At 35.5% G+C, this 22232-nt stretch overlaps 1 protein-coding gene across 3 annotated transcripts in view; it reads left to right on the plus strand.

Annotated features, from left to right (window-relative positions):
* Positions 1–1545: 1545 nt before the first annotated feature.
* The window catches only part of LOC123563607 (transmembrane protein 104-like), a 37838-nt gene continuing 17151 nt past the window's right edge, over positions 1546–22232 (plus strand). Inside the window, exons 1-5 of one of the 3 annotated variants that reach the window (XM_045356489.2) lie at positions 1546–1709; positions 14901–15022; positions 15415–15493; positions 16982–17054; positions 21926–21975. In XM_045356489.2, coding sequence (XP_045212424.2) covers positions 1665–1709; positions 14901–15022; positions 15415–15493; positions 16982–17054; positions 21926–21975 — 369 coding nt within the window. In that variant the 5' untranslated portion in view covers positions 1546–1664. Of the gene's footprint in view, positions 1710–14900; positions 15023–15414; positions 15494–16981; positions 17055–17714; positions 17746–21925; positions 21976–22232 lie in introns of those variants that run through there. The other 2 variants (XM_045356490.2, XM_045356491.2) reach the window with 2 other exon arrangements.

Genomic DNA, 22232 nt, shown 5'->3' on the forward strand with positions numbered 1-22232 from the left:
TAGGGACAATACTTGGTATTTTCTGAAACTCCTCTAAAAATGAATGGAAATGCCATTAATCTATTCTTTCTGATGTAAAACGGTAACATATGGCTGAAAACTCTTAAATTTAACTTGCGTTTTTGGAATTTAGATCAAATTTCCGACCAGGTAGCTCTATTTTGGTCCGTTTTAGGACCTAGTAAATGTCTTTCTTTTTTTTTCGCATTTTAGCACTACAATTGTCTAAATATTATTGAAATTAGCATGTTTCTGAATGAAAATGACAAACATCGTAACGATTATATGAATCTTAAATAAAAATTCCACGAATAAGGTAAAATAAATTGAAATATTGCTTGCACAGGGCTAAATTTCGTGTATTTTGGGGTATGTGGGTGACTTATAATGAACTGTCATTTCTCCAAATTTTCTCAATATTTTGCACCAAAACTAAGCAGAATCATTGCAAAATATGTGTACCTTGAAAATGAATGCTAGTTCGTAGAACAATCAAACAAACATTTTCTCTTATAGGCTGATCACTACTCCCAAGGACACACCGCAATGGGAGTAGCCAGGATTCGAACCAGGGGCCTTCACCTACGTAGGAAAGCGTCTTGGCCCTCTCGGCCAATGCGTCCACTAAATGACGATTCATTATAGGTCACCCCCATATCTTATAATTGAGCCTTGCCATGAGAAAACCAACATAGTTGGTTTGCGACCAGCATGGATCCAGACCAGCCTGTGCATCCGCGCAGTCTGGTCAGGAGCCATGCTGTTCACTTTCAAAGCCTATAGTAATTAGAGAAACTGTTAGCGAACAGCATGGATTCTGACCAGACTGTGCAGATGCGCGGGCTGGTCTGGATGCATGCTGGTCGCAAACCCGCTATGTTGGTTTTCTCATGGCACGGCTAATGGCAGTGGCTACGATTATGGTACCATAATCCTAGCCTCCGGTTATAGGATTACAGGAGCTCCGTATTCCTAGACAACCCTATGAGAATAGGCTAGGATTACGGAAGTATTTAAGAGACATCAAATTTATGTTAGGACATGCATAAATTACAATGTAAACTTACACATTTCACTAATAAAATATTATAGAATTATCTATGTTTCGTATATATCTGCATTTTTTTTTGTTTATAAATCATAAAATTCAAAGTATATAATTTTTTTTAACTTTGACACTCATATTTCTAATATATTTCCGCGCGCCGCCATTAAGATTATACTAACCCAAAACGGCGGATAGAAAACACGAAATAGTAAGGCAGGTATGAAAAATTAAGTGAAATAAGTAAGTTTACAACATCATTTATGCATGTCCTAACATATACCTCTTAAAATACTTCCGTAATCCTAACCTTTCCTTTCTAGGAATACGCCTAGAACCTACACCCCCTTTTCTTTTTGTTTTTCTAAAGTAGCGATCTAGTTCTTTATGGGAATATAAGTTTCTGAAAATCTGATATACTAGAAAATGTTGATAACCGTTATGAAGAAAGTGGATTTTACATGAAATGAAGATCAGCTGGATTTAGTGGTGTTCAGCCTTCTAAGCAGCTGGTCATATGACAACAACAACAAGATGTCTTGACAATTCAGAGTTGTTTTCGTCATCTAAAAACAGATAGTTACCATCTAATTCTGCTTTCAAACAGTACATTGTAATCATGGCAGGCGATATCGGTGAAGTAGGCACACACTATTCAAAAAGTGTAAGAAATCTATTCATGATTCCTTTTACGTTGAATAATCATCGGACAATAAAATTCCGGATGATACGAAAATTCTCAAATCGAGCTCGAGGAAATCATATAGGCAGTAGCTAGACCTGTAGTCTAGAGGCCTGCTAATTGATATCCTATTACTGTATAACAGGTGTATACAGTGAAATCATTGAATTTAGCTGGCAGGAAATTACACGGAAAGGGCAAAAAAACAGTTTCATGCGGAATAAATTAACGCATTTTCAGTATTAGATATAGATTTATTTATTTTTTTAGCTCACCTGAGCACAAAGTGCTCAAAGGTGAGCTTTTGTGATAGCCCTGTGTCCGTCGTCCATCTGTCTGTCATCAACAGTTTGACTGTTAACAATACAGAGGTCACATTTTCATTTTTGGCTCAATCTTAATGAAACTTGGTCAGAATGTTACCCTTAATAAAATCTTGGACGAATTTGATATAGTGTCATCTAGGGTCAGAAACTAGGTCACCAGGTCAAATCAAAGGAAAAGCTTGTTAACACTCTAGAGGTCACAATTTTGGCCCAATCTTAATGAAAGTTGGTCAGGATGTTACCCTTAATAAAATTAGATAGGAAGTGTCTAGGGGTACGGATCCGCACCTCTAGACAAGCCTCTTTGGGGTTTTCTAGGGGTACGGACCTACGTTTTTCTAGAGATTACGGGTCATTTACATTTCAAATTTTGTTGAAAATGAAATAACAAATAACATTTCATCAGAATTCACCTTAAACTTGGATCTAAATGGTTTACAGATAACAACATTCATCCGATTTGTTACATTTTCTTTCGGAACGTAAATAACTGAGGAACACCAAATAAATCACGAAATTTCGAACTGGCAGTAAAAAGATTAAACAAAATAATTATAAGTATGTTGGGGAAAAACTATTTTTAAATGATAATTAGCCCTTAGTGTATAAAATTTACGTTTTTCACACATTTGGTAGCCGTTACGAGATACATGGGACGTTTTCACAAACAGTTTCTTTTACTTAATGTCGCTTAATTGATTATTAAACAATCAGTTCCGTGCCGATTATCATTATACAACAATGTTATTGTACATTGTTAAATAACAAAATAGATTGGTGCATATTATTATGCCTAATTTATTTATTTATTTATTTGCTGAATTTCAAGTAGAATTCATTTAAGGGATAGATTCATTAATCTAGCTGTTATCAACAGTTTATTTGACAACAAACTAATTCCTATCGGCACAGAACAGTGTATTCATTTGGAGTTCCTCGGTTATTTAGGTTTTGAAAGAGAAGGTAAACAATCGGACGAACGCTGGTATCTGTAAACCAATTAGATCCAAGTTTTAAGCGAAGACTGGTTAAGACTTAGTTGTTATTTCATTTTCAACAAAATTTAAGATATAAATAACCATAAATCTCTAGAAAAAAGAGGTCCGTACCCCTAGAAAACCGCTAACAAGCTTGTCTAGGGGTACGGATCCATACCCCTAGACACTTCCAATTAGATATGTCCTAAAAACAACCTAAATTCCCAAGCATATGTGTTTGTAACCTGGGCTACAGGTTACAGTTTTTCTCACTATTAAGGACATTTTTTCTTAATGTACCATACCATATGATAATGTTTAAGGATATGTGGTAACAAGGGTTACACCAGGCAACAGGAGGTTACAGAACGTCACAATGCTTATAGCAGAATGCTTTTTTGATACAGGGTTACAAGGGTTACACCAGGCAACAGATGGTTACAGCAGGTCACAGATAAATATGAAAACTCAACTTCAGCTGAATGTTTTTGGATACAGGGTTACAAGGGTTACACGAGACAACATAAGGTTACGGCAGGTCACATAAAATATGAAAACTCAATTTCAGATGAATGTATTTGGATACAGGGTTACAAGGGTTACACCAGGTAACAGGAGGTTACAGCAGGTCACATAAAAATATGAAAACTCAGTTCCAGCTGAATATTATTGGATACATGGTTACAAGGGTAACACCAGGCAACAGAAGTTTACAGCAGGTAACAAACAAATATGAAAACTCAATTTCAGCTGAATGTTTAGGATACAGGGTTACAAGGGTTACACCAGGCAACAGAAGGTTACAGCAGGTCACAAATAAATATGAAAACTCAGTTTCAGCTGCATGTTTTTGGATACAGGGTTACAAGGGTTAAACCAGGCAACAGGAGGTTACATCAGGTTACAAATAAATATGAAAACTCAATTTCGGCTGAATGTTTTTGGATACAGGGTTACAAGGGTTACACCAGGCAACAGGAGGTTACAGCAGGTCACATTACTTGAAATTATTAAAAATCAAATTACATCTGTACATTTTTAGATACAGGGTTAAAAGGGTTACACCAGGCAACAGAAGGTTACAGCAGGTCACAAATAGGTATGAAAACTCAATCTCTGCTTAAGGATGAGAATCAGACCTTGAGAAACAAAACTCAAACAACACTAAATCATAGAAAGAAAGAGCTGTTTGACATGAAAATTGAACAGCGTGTAAAGCATGTATATTACTTTACGAAACTAGTGTCAGTAGACTGATAAAAACATTGAATTCCGGAAAAGGACCGCCTAAAGGGGCTCCACTTCCGGACAGTTAAACGCCTTTAAAAACTGACCATTTTTAAAGAACTGTTACACATGTTCGTTTTGATGCATTTGCAATAGCATGCGAGTGATGAAATTTCGCATAACAAAGTGGAACACAGTTTTCAGCAATTGTTTATCTTTATTTCTTTACAAATGGCATTCATTGTCAAAGGGAGACAACTTTTCCGGAATACTTTAGGTACAAATGGCATTCATTTTCAAAGGGAGACAACTTTTTCAGAATACTTTAGGTACAAATGGCATTCATTTTCAAAGGGAGACAACTTTTTCCAGCTATTTTAAGTAATTGTCGAGAAAAAGTTGTTTCCCTTTGAAAATGAATGCCATTTGTAAAGAAATAAAGATAAACAATTGCTGAAAACTGTGTCCCACCTTGTTATGTGAAATTTCACCACTCGCACGCTATTGCAAATGCATCAAAACGAACATGTGTAACATTTCTTTGAAAATGGTGAGTTTTTAAAGTGGTTTGACTGTCCGGAAGTGGAGCCCCTATAGACAGTCATTTTCTGGAATTCAATGTTTATATCAGTATACTGACACTTGTTTCGTAAAGTAATATACATCTTTTACATGCTGTTTAATTTTCATGTCAAACAAATCTTTCTTTCTTTGATTTGGTGTTGTTTGATTTTTGTTTCTCAAGGCCTTCTTCGTAACCTTAATGTTTAGGATACGGGTTACAAGGGTTACACCAGGCAACAGAAGGTTACAGCAAGTCAGTCACATTAAATAGGAAAACTTATTCAGATGAATGTTTTTAGATACAGGGTTACAAGGGTTACACCAGGTAACAGGAGGTTACAGCAGGTCAAATATAAATATGAAAACTCAATTTCAGCTGAATTATTTTGGATACATGGTTACAAGGGTTACACCAGGCAACAGGAGTTTACAGCAGGTAACAAACAAATATGAAAACTCAATTTCAGCTGAATCAGGGGTCACACTGGGAATTTTTTTCTCTGAGCCACTGCTTTTCCGAAGATAAAATTATGAGGCCAACAACGGCGAAGCGCATAGCATTGATGTTCTTGTAGGGCTACATTATATGTACCAAAGTACTCATACTATTCAAGAAATTAATGTAGTTATTACATATTAGTCTTAGTAACCCTTTAAAAAGATATTTAGAAAATCAATTTGTGTTATTTTCTAAAATTATCATTTTTATAAACATCTGCCATTTAATAAAAAAATCTTAAAATCACATTTAAAATAAAGATGTCAAAAAAGAAAAAAAACAGTTTAAAAAAAAAACAGTGTTTTATTTTGCACATTACCTATAAGTGGGTGGGGTTCGATGCCTTCGCATGTTTTATTCTCGAAAATTACTTCAAAATAAGAGCTCCTTTTGCAACATTTGTCATATTTTTCTTAAATGTAGACTTTTTATTGGCTTTTTATTAAGATTGCAATAAAAAATCGGACGGGTGACAAATTCGGAAAACGTAAGTTAGAATTAAATATTTGATAAAATACCTATGTTTTATTGCTTTTCTATCATCATAGCTGTTCAATACTTACAATTTCTGCTTGTCTAAAGCATTTTTATTTGTTTTGCCCAAACTAACCCTCGGCAATCATAGAAAATTTGTCTAACGGCCGACTGCTCATAAAATCGTATCAAGTGCACAAAATGAAGATTATAATTATCCAGTTTGTTATTCAATAATCTAATTATCGCCAATTAACTGCCTGATCAAATAAAAAAAAATGCAAATTGGCTCCCTCCTTTTCAATAACGGATGTTGTGTCTACACAGATTATCGATTTTTCACACCTTTTGGTTCGTAAAACTGGCAATATTCGTAGTTTTGCAGACAGACATAGCTTTGGGCCATTTTCGCCAATTAGAAAATTTCGGAGCCACATTTAATTTTTTGTCGCAAATGGCTCAAGTGGTGATCGACAGCGTGACCCCTGTGAATGTTTAGGATACAGGGTTACAAGGGTTACACCAGGCAACAGAAGGTTACAGCAGGTCACAAATAAATATGAAAACTCAGTTTCAGCTGCATGTTTTTGGATACAGGGTTACAAGGGTTAAACCAGGCAACAGGAGGTTACATCAAGTCACAAATAAATATGAAAACTCAATCTCAGCTGAATGTTTTAAGATACAGGGTTACAAGGGTTACACTAGTCAACAGAAGGTTACAGCAGGTCACAAATAAATATGAAAACTCAATTTCAGCTGAATATTTTTGGATACAGGGTTACAAGGGTTACACCAGGCAACAGAAGGTTACAGCAGGTCACAAATAAATATGAAAACTCAGTTTCAGCTGCATGTTTTTGGATACAGGGTTACAAGGGTTACACCAGGCAACAGAAGGTTACAGCAGGTCACAAATAAATATGAAAACTCAATTTCAGCTGCATGTTTTTGGATACAGGGTTACAAGGGTTAAACCAGGCAACAGGAGGTTACATCAGGTCACAAATAAATATGAAAACTCAATCTCAGCTGAATGTTTTTAGATACAGGGTTACAAGGGTTACACTAGTCAACAGAAGTTACAGCAGGTCACAAATAAATATGAAAACTCAATTTCAGCTGCATGTTTTTGGATACAGGGTTACAAGGGTTACACCAGGCAACAGGAGTTTACAGCAGGTCACATTACTTGAAATTATAAAAAATCAAATTAAATCTGAACATTTTTAGATACAGGGTTACAAGGGTTAAACCAGGCAACAGGAGGTTACATCAAGTCACAAATAAATATGAAAACTCAATCTCAGCTGAATGTTTTAAGATACAGGGTTACAAGGGTTACACTAGTCAACAGAAGGTTACAGCAGGTCACAAATAAATATGAAAACTCAATTTCAGCTGAATATTTTTGGATACAGGGTTACAAGGGTTACACCAGGCAACAGAAGGTTACAGCAGGTCACAAATAAATATGAAAACTCAGTTTCAGCTGCATGTTTTTGGATACAGGGTTACAAGGGTTACACCAGGCAACAGAAGGTTACAGCAGGTCACAAATAAATATGAAAACTCAATTTCAGCTGCATGTTTTTGGATACAGGGTTACAAGGGTTAAACCAGGCAACAGGAGGTTACATCAGGTCACAAATAAATATGAAAACTCAATCTCAGCTGAATGTTTTTAGATACAGGGTTACAAGGGTTACACTAGTCAACAGAAGTTACAGCAGGTCACAAATAAATATGAAAACTCAATTTCAGCTGCATGTTTTTGGATACAGGGTTACAAGGGTTACACCAGGCAACAGGAGTTTACAGCAGGTCACATTACTTGAAATTATAAAAAATCAAATTAAATCTGAACATTTTTAGATACAGGGTTACAAGGTTTACACCAGGCAACAGAAGGTTACAACAGGTCACAAATAAATATGAAAACTCAATTTCAGCTGCATGTTTTTGGATACAGGGTTACAAGGGTTAAACCAGGCAACAGGAGGTTACATCAGGTCACAAATAAATATGAAAATGCAATCTTGGCTGAATGTTTTTGGATACAGGGTTACAAGGGTTACACCAGGCAACAGGAGTTTACAGCAGGTCACATTACTTGATATTATTAAAAATCAAATTACATCTGAACATTTTTAGATACAGGGTTACAAGGGTTACACCAGGCAACAGAAGTTTACAGCAGGTAACAAACAAATATGAAATCTCAATTTCAGCTGAATGTTTAGGATACATGGTTACAAGGGTCACACCAGGCAACAGAAGGTTACAGCAGGTCAAAAATAAATATGAAAACTCAATTTCAGCTGAATGTTTAGGATACAGGGTTACAAGGGTTACACCAGGCAACAGGAGGTTACAGCAGGTCACAAATAAATATGAAAACTCAGTTTCAGCTGCATGTATTTGGATACAGGGTTAGAAGGGTTAACCCAGGCAACAGGAGTTTACATCAGGTCACAAATAAATATGAAAACTCAATCTCGGCTGAATGTTTTTGGATACAGGGTTACAAGGGTTACACCAGGCAACAGGAGTTTACAGCAGGTCACATTACTTGAAATTATTAAAAATCAAATTACATCTGAACATTTTTAGATACAGGGTTACAAGGGTTACACCAAGCAACAGAAGTTTACAGCAGGTAACAAAGAAATATAAAATCTCAATTTCAGCTGAATGTTTAGGATACAGGGTTACAAGGTTTACACCAGGCAACAGAAGGTTGCAGCAGGTCACAAATAAATATGAAAACTCAATTTCAGCTGAATGTTTAGGATACAGGGTTACAAGGGTTACACCAGGCAACAGAAGGTTACAGCAGGTCACAAATAAATATGAAAACTCAGTTTCAGCTGCATGTTTTTGGATACAGGGTTACAAGGGTTAAACCAGGCAACAGGAGGTTACATCAGGTCACAAATAAATATGAAAACTCAGTCTCAGCTGAATGTTTTTGGATACAGGGTTACAAGGGTTACACCAGGCAACAGGAGTTTACAGCAGGTCACATTACTTGAAATTATTAAAAATCAAATTACATCTGTACATTTTTAGATACAGGGTTACAAGGGTTACACCAGGCAACAGAAGGTTACAGCAGGTCACAAATAAATATGAAAACTCAATTTCAGCTGAATGTTTAGGATACAGGGTTACAAGGGTTACACCAGGCAACAGAAGGTTTCAGCAGGTCACAAATAAATATGAAAACTCAATTTCAGCTGAATGTTTTTGGATACAGGGTTACAGGGGTTACACCAGGCAACAGAAGGTTATGGCAGGTCACATAAAATATGAAAACTCAGTTTCAGCTGAATATTTTTGGATACAGGGTAACAAGGGTTACACCAGGCAACAGAAGGTTACAGCAGGTTACAAACAAATATGAAAACTCAGTCTCAGCTGAATTATTTTGGATACAAGGTTACAAGGGTTACACCAGGCAACAGAAGTTTACAGCAGGTAACAAACAAATATGAAAACTCATTTTCAGCTGAATGTTTAGGATACAGGGTTACAAGGTTACACCAGGCAACAGAAGGTTACAGCAGGTCACAAATAAATATGAAAACTCAGTTTCAGCTGAATGCTTTTGGATACAGGGTTACAAGGGTTACACCAGGCAACAGAAGGTTACAACAGGTCACAAATAAATATGAAAACTCCATTGTTCGGTGTCTGTCTGCATCCCTCATCAGTCGTCCGTCATGCGTTGTCCATCAACATTTGCCTTGTGAACTCTATAGAGGCCGCATTTGTGACCCATTCTTTATGAAACTTCGTCAGAATGTTAGTCTTGATGATCTCTAGGTCAGGTTCTAAACTGGGTCATGTGGGTTCAAAAACTAAGTCAGTAGGCCAGATCAAAGGAAAAGCTTGTGAATACTCTAGAGGCCACATTTATGACCTAGTCTTTTTTAAACTTGGTCAGAATGTTTATCTTGATGATCTCTAGGTCAAGTTCGAAACTTGATCATGTTGGGTCAAAAACTAGGTCAGTAAGCCAGATCAAAGGAAAAGCTTGTAAACACTCTAGAGGCCACAGTTGTGGCCCAATATTTACGAAGTTTGGTCAGAATGTTTGTCTTGGTGATTTCTTGGTCAGGCTTGAATATGGGTCATGTAGGATCAAAAACTAGGTCACGCGGTTAAATCAAATGAAAAGCTTGAGAACACTTTAGAGGCCACAGTTGTGACTCAATCTTTATGAAACTTGACCAAAATGTTTGTCTTGATAATTTCTAGGTCAGGTTTGAAACTGGTTCATGTGGGGTCAAAAACTAGGTCACTAGGCCAGATCAAAGGAAAATCTTGTCAACACTCTTGAGACCACAATTTAAGTTTGAAACTCATGAGAATTAGTCAGAATGTTTGTCTTGATAATCTATAGGTCAACTTTGAACCTGGGTCATGTGGGATCAAAATCTAGGTCACAATGTTTGTCTGAATAATCCGTAGGTCAAGTTTGAATCTGGGTCATGAGGGGTAAAAGACTAGGGCAGTAGGCCAGATCAAAGGAAAAGCTTGTGAACACTCTATAGACCACAGTTGTGACTCAATCTTTATGAAACTTGGTCAGAATGTTTGTCTTGGTGATATCTAGGTCAAATTTTAATCTGGGTCATTTGGGGTCAAAAACTAGGTCACATGGTCAAGTAAAATGAAAAGTTTGTGAACACTCTAAAGGCAACAGTTGTGACTTAATCTTTATGAAACTTCGTCAGAATATTTGTCTTGATGATCTCTAAGTTAAATTCGAAACTGGCTCTTGTGGGTTCTTCACCTGTGTACAGGACAGGGCTCCAATAACTGGAGATAGAAATAAAATTCCGGTTCCTTAGCCTATGCACGATACTTTAGCTAGAGAACCGGTTCTGGACGATTAAGTTTGCTGTCTAGGGAACCGATTTCGACTTACTGTTGTCGAACTTCGTAAGATGATTACCTGCCACTAAAGTTTCAGGTGTCATTTGAATTAAAGTCGAGGTCACATTGAACTGCTCCTCAATGACTAAAGAATGCTTTGTCCTACAGTCATCAAACTGTATAGAATAGAGAAAAGTGGAAGCTTCACAGGTCGCCCAACACGACAAAAACGAAAATGTTGCAGGCTCGGTTTGACTGAGCCTGTTCATGGATGGTAGTGGAAATGCATGCTACCGTCCACACCCTCTAGCCCCGGGTTGAGCAGACCTCAACATTTACACATGCTAAACGTACAAAAATCAATTTAGAGACATCCGCAGATGTATTCAAACAGCGGTGAACCTGGAATCTTAAATGATACACGTGTTGAGGCGTGTAATTCCATGTAGAGCGGCTTTGGTCCCCAGATATTTAGTAAAGGGTTAGCCCCAAACGAGAAAACAATGGGCAGAACTAAACAAACTGGAATTTAGAAAGGGGATCTGAGGTTATGGAGCCTGCGTATCACAGAAACTGTCAAAAGACAAAATTAAAAAGCAGGCACCATATCCAAGGGGTAATTATACAATACCCAAGGCTATGAAAGCGGGAGTTTTGGAACCACCCATACCGAAATGGTCATGTTGAGAAACTAAACAATACCAATAACATGACATAGAATGATTGTCCTTGATCAGTTGAAGACCACTGTTATATCAGGGGTCAGTAGGTCAAAGATCACAGTGATCTCTAGACTAAAAATAGTTTCCACTCAATAACTGATGAATGTTTTGGTCTGAAAGTTGTCAAAAACATAGGATAATTGCAAGTGTCCATAAATGATCCCTCTTGTTTCAATGGAAGTAAAAGATCAAAGTCACTGTGACCTCAAGACTGATTATGCGCAATAATTGTCTCCCACTAAATAGTGGGTATCTTTCTGTCTGTGTATATGTGTGTCTGTCTGTCACAAAACTTGTCCGCACTAAGTCGAACAGGACTCAGCTGATCTTCACAAAACTTGAACAAAATCTGTTTGACAATAAGTCCTTAGCCATGTTTGATAACTAGCCTAATCGGTCCAGGCACGTTAGAATTATGGCCCATGAATTACCGAAAGTACTGATGCCAGTGCTATAGGTCTTGGTGCATGGTTGACTCAGATACATAATGGAGAAGAAATGCCAATTTAGATGATTAGGCAGTTGTTGGAGACATGCGCTTTTCTCAAAAGCATCTCTAGTTAAAGTATGCTTTGACTGTCATTTAGGATAGTTGCCTGTTGTCAGTAGATGTCCCTTGTTGGTTTTGATGTCATTTTGTTTGAAGATCCGGGTCGCAGCATGCAAAATTACAGTACCACTTGCCTCCGACAGCCCTGCAGTGAGAAATGTGTTTTACAGAATAGACTTACATAATTGTCAGACTGATACTTATGTCCAGTCGAAACTCGGTATCTCAAACTCGCTTACCTCGAAATTCCACTTAAGTCGAAGAAATATTCAAGTCCCGTCAAATTTCCTTCATTATATGTGTAATTCAACTCCGGTTATGTCAAAATTTGACTTACTGAGACTTCGGATGTGTCAAGAGGGTTTTTCAGTTCCGTCATTAAAATTCAAGTGCATTGTAAACTCGGTAAGTCGAAGTGAGAAAAATATGCAATAAAATTTCACACATGTCATTGTGAATGTGGTTGGTTTTTAACACATGTCCATGTTTATTGCCTTACCAGAAAGCCGTGATGCCGACATATCAAAGGTGCGGCGAATATCAATGTGAGATGATGTCATACTTGTTTGCACGTGTCATAATGTTAATTGTTTCATGTAAACATTAGATTTCTTCAATCAGCGGTCATTTGTTTTTGAGACGTTATGAAAATTGCTTAAAATTTAAACTAATGCATTAATTAGTTTGAACAGTTGGGATCTTTAATAAGGATTAATAAGAGGTAATCACGATGAGATTGTATAACAAAAAAACTTCTTTGGAGAAAGCATCATCAAAATGTCAGATCGAAATGCTATTATCCGGGAGAGAAACATGGTACAAAAAGGAAACTTGACTCAAAAAAAACATTTGAGTTTATTATCATTTTTATTCTTCGAAAAATTGAAAACTTTGATAAACACAAACTGTACGGAATCGTGTACGCGTTAAGTGCCGAGTGTACTGAATATTGATGTGGACGCGCGTATGCCGTAAATGTTACTTGACCAACATGTATGTGTAGATTGTGTATTTCTGATTACGGTATGTCTACATGGAAATAAAATCAAAATAAACTTTAAATTTGTAATCATTTTGTGATGCGTTTTTAAAAGATTTATTGCAAGGTATACAGTGGAACTTCCGAAAACCGGACCTTCTAAAAACCGGAAACCTTTGAAAACCGAACGAAACTCAAAGTCCCGTTTTTTTTTGTTCTTATTCTATCTATTTATACTGCAACACTCCTCTCGCGCGCCTGTACCGGAAGTTAAAAGTAGATTGGATAGGAGGATAAAAGTAATACACGGTGTGTATTGCAAGTATGAATACAGTTGATAGTGTTAAAAACAAGAAGGATTTACAGATAAAAGCAGTTTAAAAACAGGTCTATCATGTTAAGCATTGTGTACAAGTTTGGTCACACCCTGCTTAAACTGATTCAGGGTGGGGGCTTGCACAAGTTGTACTGGAAGGGAATTCCAAAGCACTATGGAAAGAAAGAGTACTTATAGTAATTACAGGGAGTAAGGATCTGAGTATAGGAGTGGGGATGCATATGTCTTGTTAGACGGGATGGGGGGCTGACATGGGTGGGGGGGAGTGGCACAGCAACCAAACCATTCACTATCTTGTAGAACATAAGAAGGCGTGAATCAGATCTCCTATCTTCAAGGGTACGCCATCTCAGCTGACAATAGCATGTTTGTGACACTGCTGTTAAAGGGGAGTAGTCATGATTAACCCATCGCGCTGCCCTCAGCTGAATCATTTCGATCTGGTGGATGTTTTGTTGGGTGTAAGGGTTCCAAACACAGCTAGCATATTCTAGCTGTGGCCTGACGAGGGCTTTATAAACTATTTCTATATGTCTTTAATTTCTGAAAACCGGAACTTCAGAATTCTGAAAACCGGACGATTTTTGAAGGACTGTTTATATTTTAACACTAAAATTGACTTCTGAAAACCGAACAGCAAAATATTCGCCGGATTAAAAGTGCAACCTGTCTTTAACATATTGTAAATCCAAAAACGCTTGTGGCAAGTTGTCAACATGTTTTTTTGTTTATCTATTAATGACGAAATTTTTTTTGACACAATGCTCATTTGATGCAAAAGTTTTAAGAAATAATCAGCGATTACTTTAATATGTTTTCAATTTATGAAAAGTGATGAATTAAATATCTTACATGTGGAAAACTTCTTAATGTTTGAATGAAAGAAAGATCAATGTTTTGATTAATTTAGTTACATCGTTTAAACTATGCAGTATCAAAATAAATTAAATATTGATGAACTCGGAACATCAAAGATGGTAAAATATCAGTGGAAAATGTTTTAGTAAATGCTATTATTGTTTTATATACAAAAATGGAACTTTATCATACAAAACAGAACAGCATTTAATGTTTGTAATTTATCAACTCATTAATAATTAATCATTTAATTAATTACTTTAAACAAACTTGTACAATTATAAAGGATAATAATCCCCTTCATCCTACGTGTAAGAAAACATAACTTTAGTGCACCACGTCCACTTTGCCTGCAAACTTCCGAACTTCTAAATTCCGGAAACTTCCAAATACCGAACTTTTAGGCTGGTCCGGAGGTCGTTCGGTTTTCGGAAGTTACACTGTACTATATTTATAGTGTGCCAAATAGCTGGAGATTAAAAAAGGTTTTGGAACCAATTTTTTTCATCATTTCGTCAATATACGTCCCTCCTCATAACTCGAATTTCGGTTATCTCGAAATAAAAAGCACGGACCTTGGAATTCGAGATACCGAGTTTCGACTGTACTTAGATGTTGGAACAAAATTTATTTCTTTGAAAGTAGAAATAAGATTTACAGCCTGTGTTGCTGAATATCTCTTTGAAGTAAATACTAGTGCATATCTTGTTATTCCTGAAGATGTTTTGGACATTCAAACTTTATATCAGTCAAAATCATTGTTGATATGATTTCAGGTGGGGCTGATTTATGTCTTCAACCTGATTGTTGGGACAGGAGCTCTCACAATGCCAAAAGCTTTTGAGCAGGCAGGATGGATACTGAGCCTCATCACAATTATCATACTGTCTTTCATGAGGTAAAACATGCAATTTATGTACTTCTACTTAAAATGTGTTGAATGTTAAAATGTTCTGAAATATTTTGAAAGGTTCCGGTGTACTTTAAAGATATAAAATTTAAAATGATGGTGTTTGCCAATTAGGCATGTCATGATAATTGAATCTCTCAGTATATTCATAATGGTTTTAAAGATCAATAATGAGCTGTAGAGGTAATTAATGTTCTCAAAGTTGATACTTTAACACTTGGTAAAAGGGCAATGTGCAAGAATGAAGATACTTGACCTCATACTTAAAGTAAGCACATGTTGTATACTATGGTATGATATATTCCTAAAAAATCATGTAATCTTTTAAGAGCCACCCCAAAAGTTTTCAGTTTTATGTCAAATATATTTTTGTTTTACAGTTTTCTGACAGTTACGTTTGTCACAGAAGCCATGGGTATAGCTAATGCTTTACTGAAGAAGAAAGACACACAAAAAGCTGTAAGATAATCTTATTTGAAACTGTTCGTTTTACTAGAAAGTACTCATAAAGTGAGTACAAAAGTACAATGTACACTGTACAGTCATACAGGTTGATATAAGGGACCATCCATGACTGTTTCTTGCCACTTAACTAGAAGTATATGTATACATTTCTTCAAGTCTTAGACTTGAATGCATCATTTAAACTACATTGTACAAACGTTGATTGTCTTTTGTCTTGAGATTTATAACAAATTATTTTCAGGTTATTAGAGACAGTTGATGGGGGAAACAGTATCCATTAAACATATTAAATGATTTAAGAATACTTGGTCCTTGGTCAATAAGATGAATCTGTAGATGCAACCCTTCTTGAAAGGGGTCAAAGATCGAGGTCATGATAAAGTGGGGAATGGTTTCTGATAAATTTTATTTTTCAGCTTGGTTATTTGAGTAATAAGGAGGGCTTTTGAACTGATCCTGGTCGTTGTGATGCTTTCAGGTTAAAGTTTAATGGCAAACTTCTCAATCTCTGTCTCATTAACTGTATCCCCTGACATCAAACTTTACTCTATCTTTGTAAGGGTCAGACAGTCAGGTGTCCCAAAAGTCAAGGTTACTGTATTACTATTGTAACAGTGTTGGTTCAAAACTTGTGGCAAACTTCTCAGTTAGAAAATAAAACAATGACTTCACATAAGGATTAGTCTTCTTAGGAGACAGACATCAGTCTTTTAAATTTCAACTCGTTACTGATGTTTTAGAGCCACCCTATCCTTCTTCCCTGTTAAAGTGTGTATTCCATTCTCCCTCTTATCCTTTTCTCATATAAATCCGTACAGAATTTTACTGCCCCCTATACTCCTCCTTTTATCCCCTCCCCTGATACACTTATCCTCCCAATTTTGTTGTTCTTAAGTCTTGTCCTGTTTCTTTCATTTTCAGTTGCTTGTGTTTCGCTGTATTGATTCCTAGTTTCCACTTCCACATAACACCACTTCCCCTTCACACATACACACAATGGTAAAAACTTCTGTACAGCTCTTCTGTTCTGTCCTTGGCAAACTTTTTCAGATAGTCAATCACACAGTCCTTACAACAGCACTCTTTATGTCCACATCTACATCTACATTGTTACATCATACTGTCAGACTTTACTATTTGATGGTCGATTGCCCTTGGTCCATAGATGCCTTCTACATATATATGTTGGCCATTTAAAATCAAGGTCACATTGCCAAGTAGCAGGGGGTATTATAGAGGACAATGCCTTAGGAGCCATCTGTAAATAGCAGCCATTCAGCTTACTTCCCAGTTTGACATTTTGTTCTTATTTCTACCTGTCTTAAGCAGCTACCTGCATTAAGCAGTCATTTTGTCACTCCCTTGGCTTGCTTCTTAATACAGGTTTAACTGTATATTATTTTAATCAGAAACAGTAAAATGATTCAATATAAAAGAATTATTTATATGATTTACTGAAGAAAATGTTACATTTTTTACCAGAGTATAAATGTTGATGATGAAGATGAAGATGAGGAGGATCAGCCATTATTGCCTCATAACAGACTTGTCAATGGTGAGAACTAGATATAATATGGGTATCGTGATAGTTCTTTAGATAAGTGGATTACAGTGAGAATGGAAAAATGCCACAACTGTGTTGTAATTATTGACTATAACCTGGAAGTGTTAAAGCAACACAAATGCTTTCAGGAATGTAGCCTGAAGGCTAAGGATAGAAATGGTTTATTTTAAAGACCCTCTACATATACTTTTTTGAGAAAAGTTGAAATCTTCACACCCATATCCCCAGGAAATAACCACTTTGACCACAAGATTTAATGTTCATAAAATTGAATAATTTCACAGCATAAGCAGTTTTTAAATTCTAGCTGTAATCTATGTATTATGGTTTTGATATATATCCAGATTTTCTTTACCTTTAGAGTTGCAGAAAATCATCGTATTGAAATGGAGGCCAAACACAGTGTGAGGTAACTGATTTTATGTTGCCTAGGAACTTTTCATTGCATGGATATATAAATGCTTTCAGAGGGAATGTATTTTCTTATCTTTGCAAGTCTGTTTTGCTATTTCAGGTATTCAGTAATGATACAGTGCTTTGATAGACATCAATAGTTGTTGGGCTCAATTGGTTTTTGACCTTTTATTTTACACAAGCGTCCTGATTGATTTGTCTGTAGCAAATAAAAACCTTGCATGCTTGCTTTTGCAGATAGAAGATTCAGAGGAAACACCTTTGATTGGTAAAAAAATATGGTTTGATGAAAAGAGTCACTTTTTGCTGTGTTGTCTGTGAAATTAACATTGGAATTCCTAGAAAAAAACATTTATAAATGCCAAAACTCATTCTGATATTCCAAAACTGGCAGAATTTTTATGTTAAAAAAATAGATTCAGACTAAGATAGTTTGATGGTCACATTTTGTGGCCTCAGCACAAGCAAGTTATAACTCGTATGTGGAAACATTAATTTTTCAATTTGGGAATTTAGAGAAAAAATTGCTAATTTTGCAGGCTCACAACAGTGGGTAGGTGTAGAGATATATCCAGTATACAGAATTGTCTTTTTCTCTCTTCCTTACCAGTAGTTTGTTTCTTTACAAATTCTGGTTTTCTTTTTACATCCTACTCATTCAGTCAGTCGGTCAGTTGCAAGCTTTAAGCATTCTTGCATTCCAGTTTCATACATGGTTTGTCTTAGAAATGTTGAATCTCAGAAGAATAAGAATGCATTCAAGAGGTTCTTCGTAGAAACCCTCTTTCTGTTTTCAGATTAATTTTAACACACTGTAAGATCAGATGTTTTTGCAAGAGATTTATTTTCAATAAATTTATTAACTGTCCTTATTCTGTTGTAAATTAAGTGGCCACTATATTGTGAATATTCTGCAATGCTAGCCAGCTCCAGTGTTTGATATAGCAGTGTTTTACTATGCAAAACCACTTTTTAGGATGTTGAATTATCTATAATCAGTGAGTGTTTTTTCTTACAACAAAGAGATCCTAGCTGTTAGCAGAATCTTTTTCTTTGTTAAGAAACCAGACTCATCAAACATTCTTTTCACAACTTCATAATTTCTCTGTTTTTTGTATACATTCCAATGTGTGAGTGTGCGTGATTGTCACAAAATACTTACTTATAATAACAGCACTGAGTAGTATTTGAAGAACTATGCTTGATAACAGTACTAACTTTCAAAATGGTAAAATTTTATCAAAGATGTGACTGTAACCCTCTTATGATTTGAATTAAATATTACCGGTAGTTTGATAATTGATTTCTTTGATTTTATCATAGTCATATTTAAATTCATTTCAGAATAAATAAATGAAGATTAGATATTTGGTTTGTATAGATTTGAATCGCAAGATTAATCAGTGCTATATTTAACATGTTATTACCTCCCCTTGTTTTTTTGTTGAGACAAAATGAAATTAGGAAATACCTGTGCATATCTTAAATTAAAGGACAGCACTTGCCACCATTGAGACTCAACAAAAGTGTCAAAACTCCTTAGAAATCCCAGTTCATCTCACTTCTGCTCTATCTGTTTATAGTGTAATGTTTTTGAAATAAATTTGCCCTAGCGTTAATGATATTTGCCAAAACTGACAGTGTCCACTCTTCAGTTTGGAGAAGTTCTTATCCTATGTTCTCTGATGACAATGTTGGTGGGCATAGCATCTCAGCCAGGATCAATAATCAGGATGATCCTCCAAGTATCTCTGGAGTTATGGCCCTTGAAATACTCAAGATAGTGAAAATTGAGAGTGTTTGCTCTCTTACTTAAACAGTATTTATCCAGTGTTCACTGAGCTTGGTCACAGATTTGTCAGTTTAAAGTTCAATAATCATCCAGATTGTCTAAGTGACCTTGGTGTTATGCCTTTTCAATAACTAACAATCTTAAACTTGACAGTGATTGGTCTCTAATTTGAATTAGTAGTTTTTTTCCAGTGTTCACCAAACTTGGTACAACTTGCAGCTGGCCTTCTAAGCTCAGTAGGGGGAGCACAGATCTAATTGGATTGTGGGGTCCTGATTTTGATCCCAGGGCCGGGCGTAATAATTATGTTCTCCATAATGATTTAATAAAAGACACTTGTGTCTGAAATCATTCTTCCTCCACTACTGATTCAAGTGGGGGAGTTGGCATTTACTTGCGGAGAACAGGTTTGTACTGCCGGCAGTTACATATTAACTGAAATACTGTTGAAAACAATTTAAAAACCAAAACAAACAAGCAAACTTACAATTTTCTTGCATTTCTATTGTTTGAGATAGCTCACATGCTGACCCAGTATATTCCATATTGGGTTATTAAGCATCATTCTGATAAGATTCTGCTTTAAACAGAATGGCTGAACATTGCTGGCACTGTCAAATGGAGTCAGTGATTGCTAAAAAACTGAAGTAAAAGGTAGTTGGCATGTTAAAATCATTATGATAGATAGTTTGTTGGTGATCATAATATTCAGGATATGCTGTGTCTCAGAAATCTGTGTCAGGATTGTGCTTTGTTTTCTCTAATATAGATTGATCAAACATCAACAAACCATGTAACTTTTACTATCTGAGACCTTTTTATTGCAAGACTGAAGTGATAATTTTTAAGCGCCATTCCTGTTTTTCCATTGTACTTTTTTTACTTTTTCAGGAAAAGCTGACATTGCACTTATTTTTAAAATATTTAGATGTTTAAAATAGAAAAATAGTTAATTGATTTCTTCGATTTGTATTATTTTCTTTGTTTGAGTTTATGATAGGCTTATGATAGTTATAGGTTATTAGATTTGCATCGAGAAGTATGCATAAGTTCTGCAGTGGAAATATTTCGCAACTTCAGGAGCCCCAATATTATTCCGCAAAAGAACAGCATATTGTTCAATGTAAATTTAATAATCTTCCTGTTACATACGCATTTATACTTTAAATGATTACATAACTGATGTTAAGTTGTTCTAAAGCCTAAGTAAAATTGAAAATATATTTTCGTTAAAGAAATTTTATTTTCAAAGGCGAGGAGATACATGAAACTGACATCACAAATGACGTCAGTCAACCCGATATGAAATTTGAAAATCAGTACAGAAAAATATTAATGTTTAAGGTTCATTGAAACTTAACGGAGTTTATAAATGAGTATGTAATAAACCTATATATTTACACCCACCTCCCTCATTTGAAGCAGCTAGGATATATTGGTTGCTAATATGTCTATCAGTCTGTCTTTTCTTTGACAGACAGTAGACAGTGGTCATTAGATGGGCCATAGTGCTTATTTAAAGTATAGTTATGTTTAGAAAAATTCTGTTTCACATAGTGCTGTTAAAGGTCCATTACTAAGGGAAAGTGAGTAGGCAATTTTTTTCATAGCCAGTGCATAGACTTCTGCAAGACACTAAATAATGAAGATTGACAGGTCAAAATTTAGGGAACGTCTTTGGAACTCAAAGAAATGTATGTGTATTATGTTGAAATTTCAATAAATCGACAGAATGACCCCCCAGGTCTTTTTAACTTTCTTCATACTTCATAGAAAAATAATTGTACATATACTGCGATTTATTTCGAATTTCTGCATACCAACTTTCATTTTCCAATAAAATGAAATAGTTTCTGTGCTTTTTAAAAGAAATTAAAATTTTCACTTTCCTTAGTATTGGACCTTTAAGATGCTAGCCTGTGTGAAGCATTGTGTTGTATATTTACAAAATAGCCTGTCAGTGTCTTGCTCCACGACTCTCTTACTGATGAAAGTCAACTTAAGCAGTTTTGGGGGAGAAATATAAGTTAGCCGGAAATGTCTGTATCTAGAATGTTCTCTCTGTCTGTTCTGGGGGCTTTATCTCACTCTGTCCCTCTGGTCAGATCGCTCTGTGTTTGTACTAGTAGAGGATGAATTTTGCGCCCTGTGTGGCTGCGTCTGCTATATGTAAAATGCCTTTGAACATGTTTATCATGAAAAGGGCACTATATAAATCTGGTATAATAATAATAATAATAAATAATAATAACAATAATAATAATAATAATAATAAATAGTAATAGTTTAATCTAGTTTATTAACAAGAAGAAACAAGTCTAAAATATGGTGATAGCAGCAAAGTAAAGCATACCGGTAATAAGAAATTGCATTTGAATGATATCTAGTACCAGTACATTACAATCGCATATGACATCCAGTGAAATATACAATTTTATGTTGAGTGAATGTTAAGTGTAGCATAATTCAGTTGCTATGTTAGTATTTGTCGTTTATTGTTACTGGCTTTTAAGATTAAAGTTCAGTTATGAACTTATCCATGTTTGATATTTGGTCACTCATGATATCAGCTTAAAAAAGCAACTCAAAAGTGATATGTACACTGATTCTCTGAAATTATAATCCCTATGAATGACTACTGGTATTTTATTTTCAGCTGAACATCCAGACACAAATCCATTTGAAATTTCAATGAGGACAGAACTGGTAAGTTTCACGTAACTGTCATACAAAAGCTTTTAAAGGGGCAATAAGTTTTCAAGCAGAATTATTGTAATAACATGCAGTTCAGGGGGTTGTTTTGTCAGTGAAAATCCAGGCTTTAGTGCATTTGAAAATAGCTAATGCACGTTACCATCAGAATTTAATTGTTTGTAATAAGTTTCTATAGTAAATACACATCTGCGAAAGTCTTTTACACTTCAGAAAAAAAACATGTTTGATTTTCAAGAACTGACTGAAAT

This window comes from Mercenaria mercenaria, chromosome 2, assembly GCF_021730395.1.
Source record: "Mercenaria mercenaria strain notata chromosome 2, MADL_Memer_1, whole genome shotgun sequence".
In the NCBI taxonomy this organism is placed as follows: Eukaryota; Metazoa; Mollusca; class Bivalvia; order Venerida; family Veneridae; genus Mercenaria; species Mercenaria mercenaria.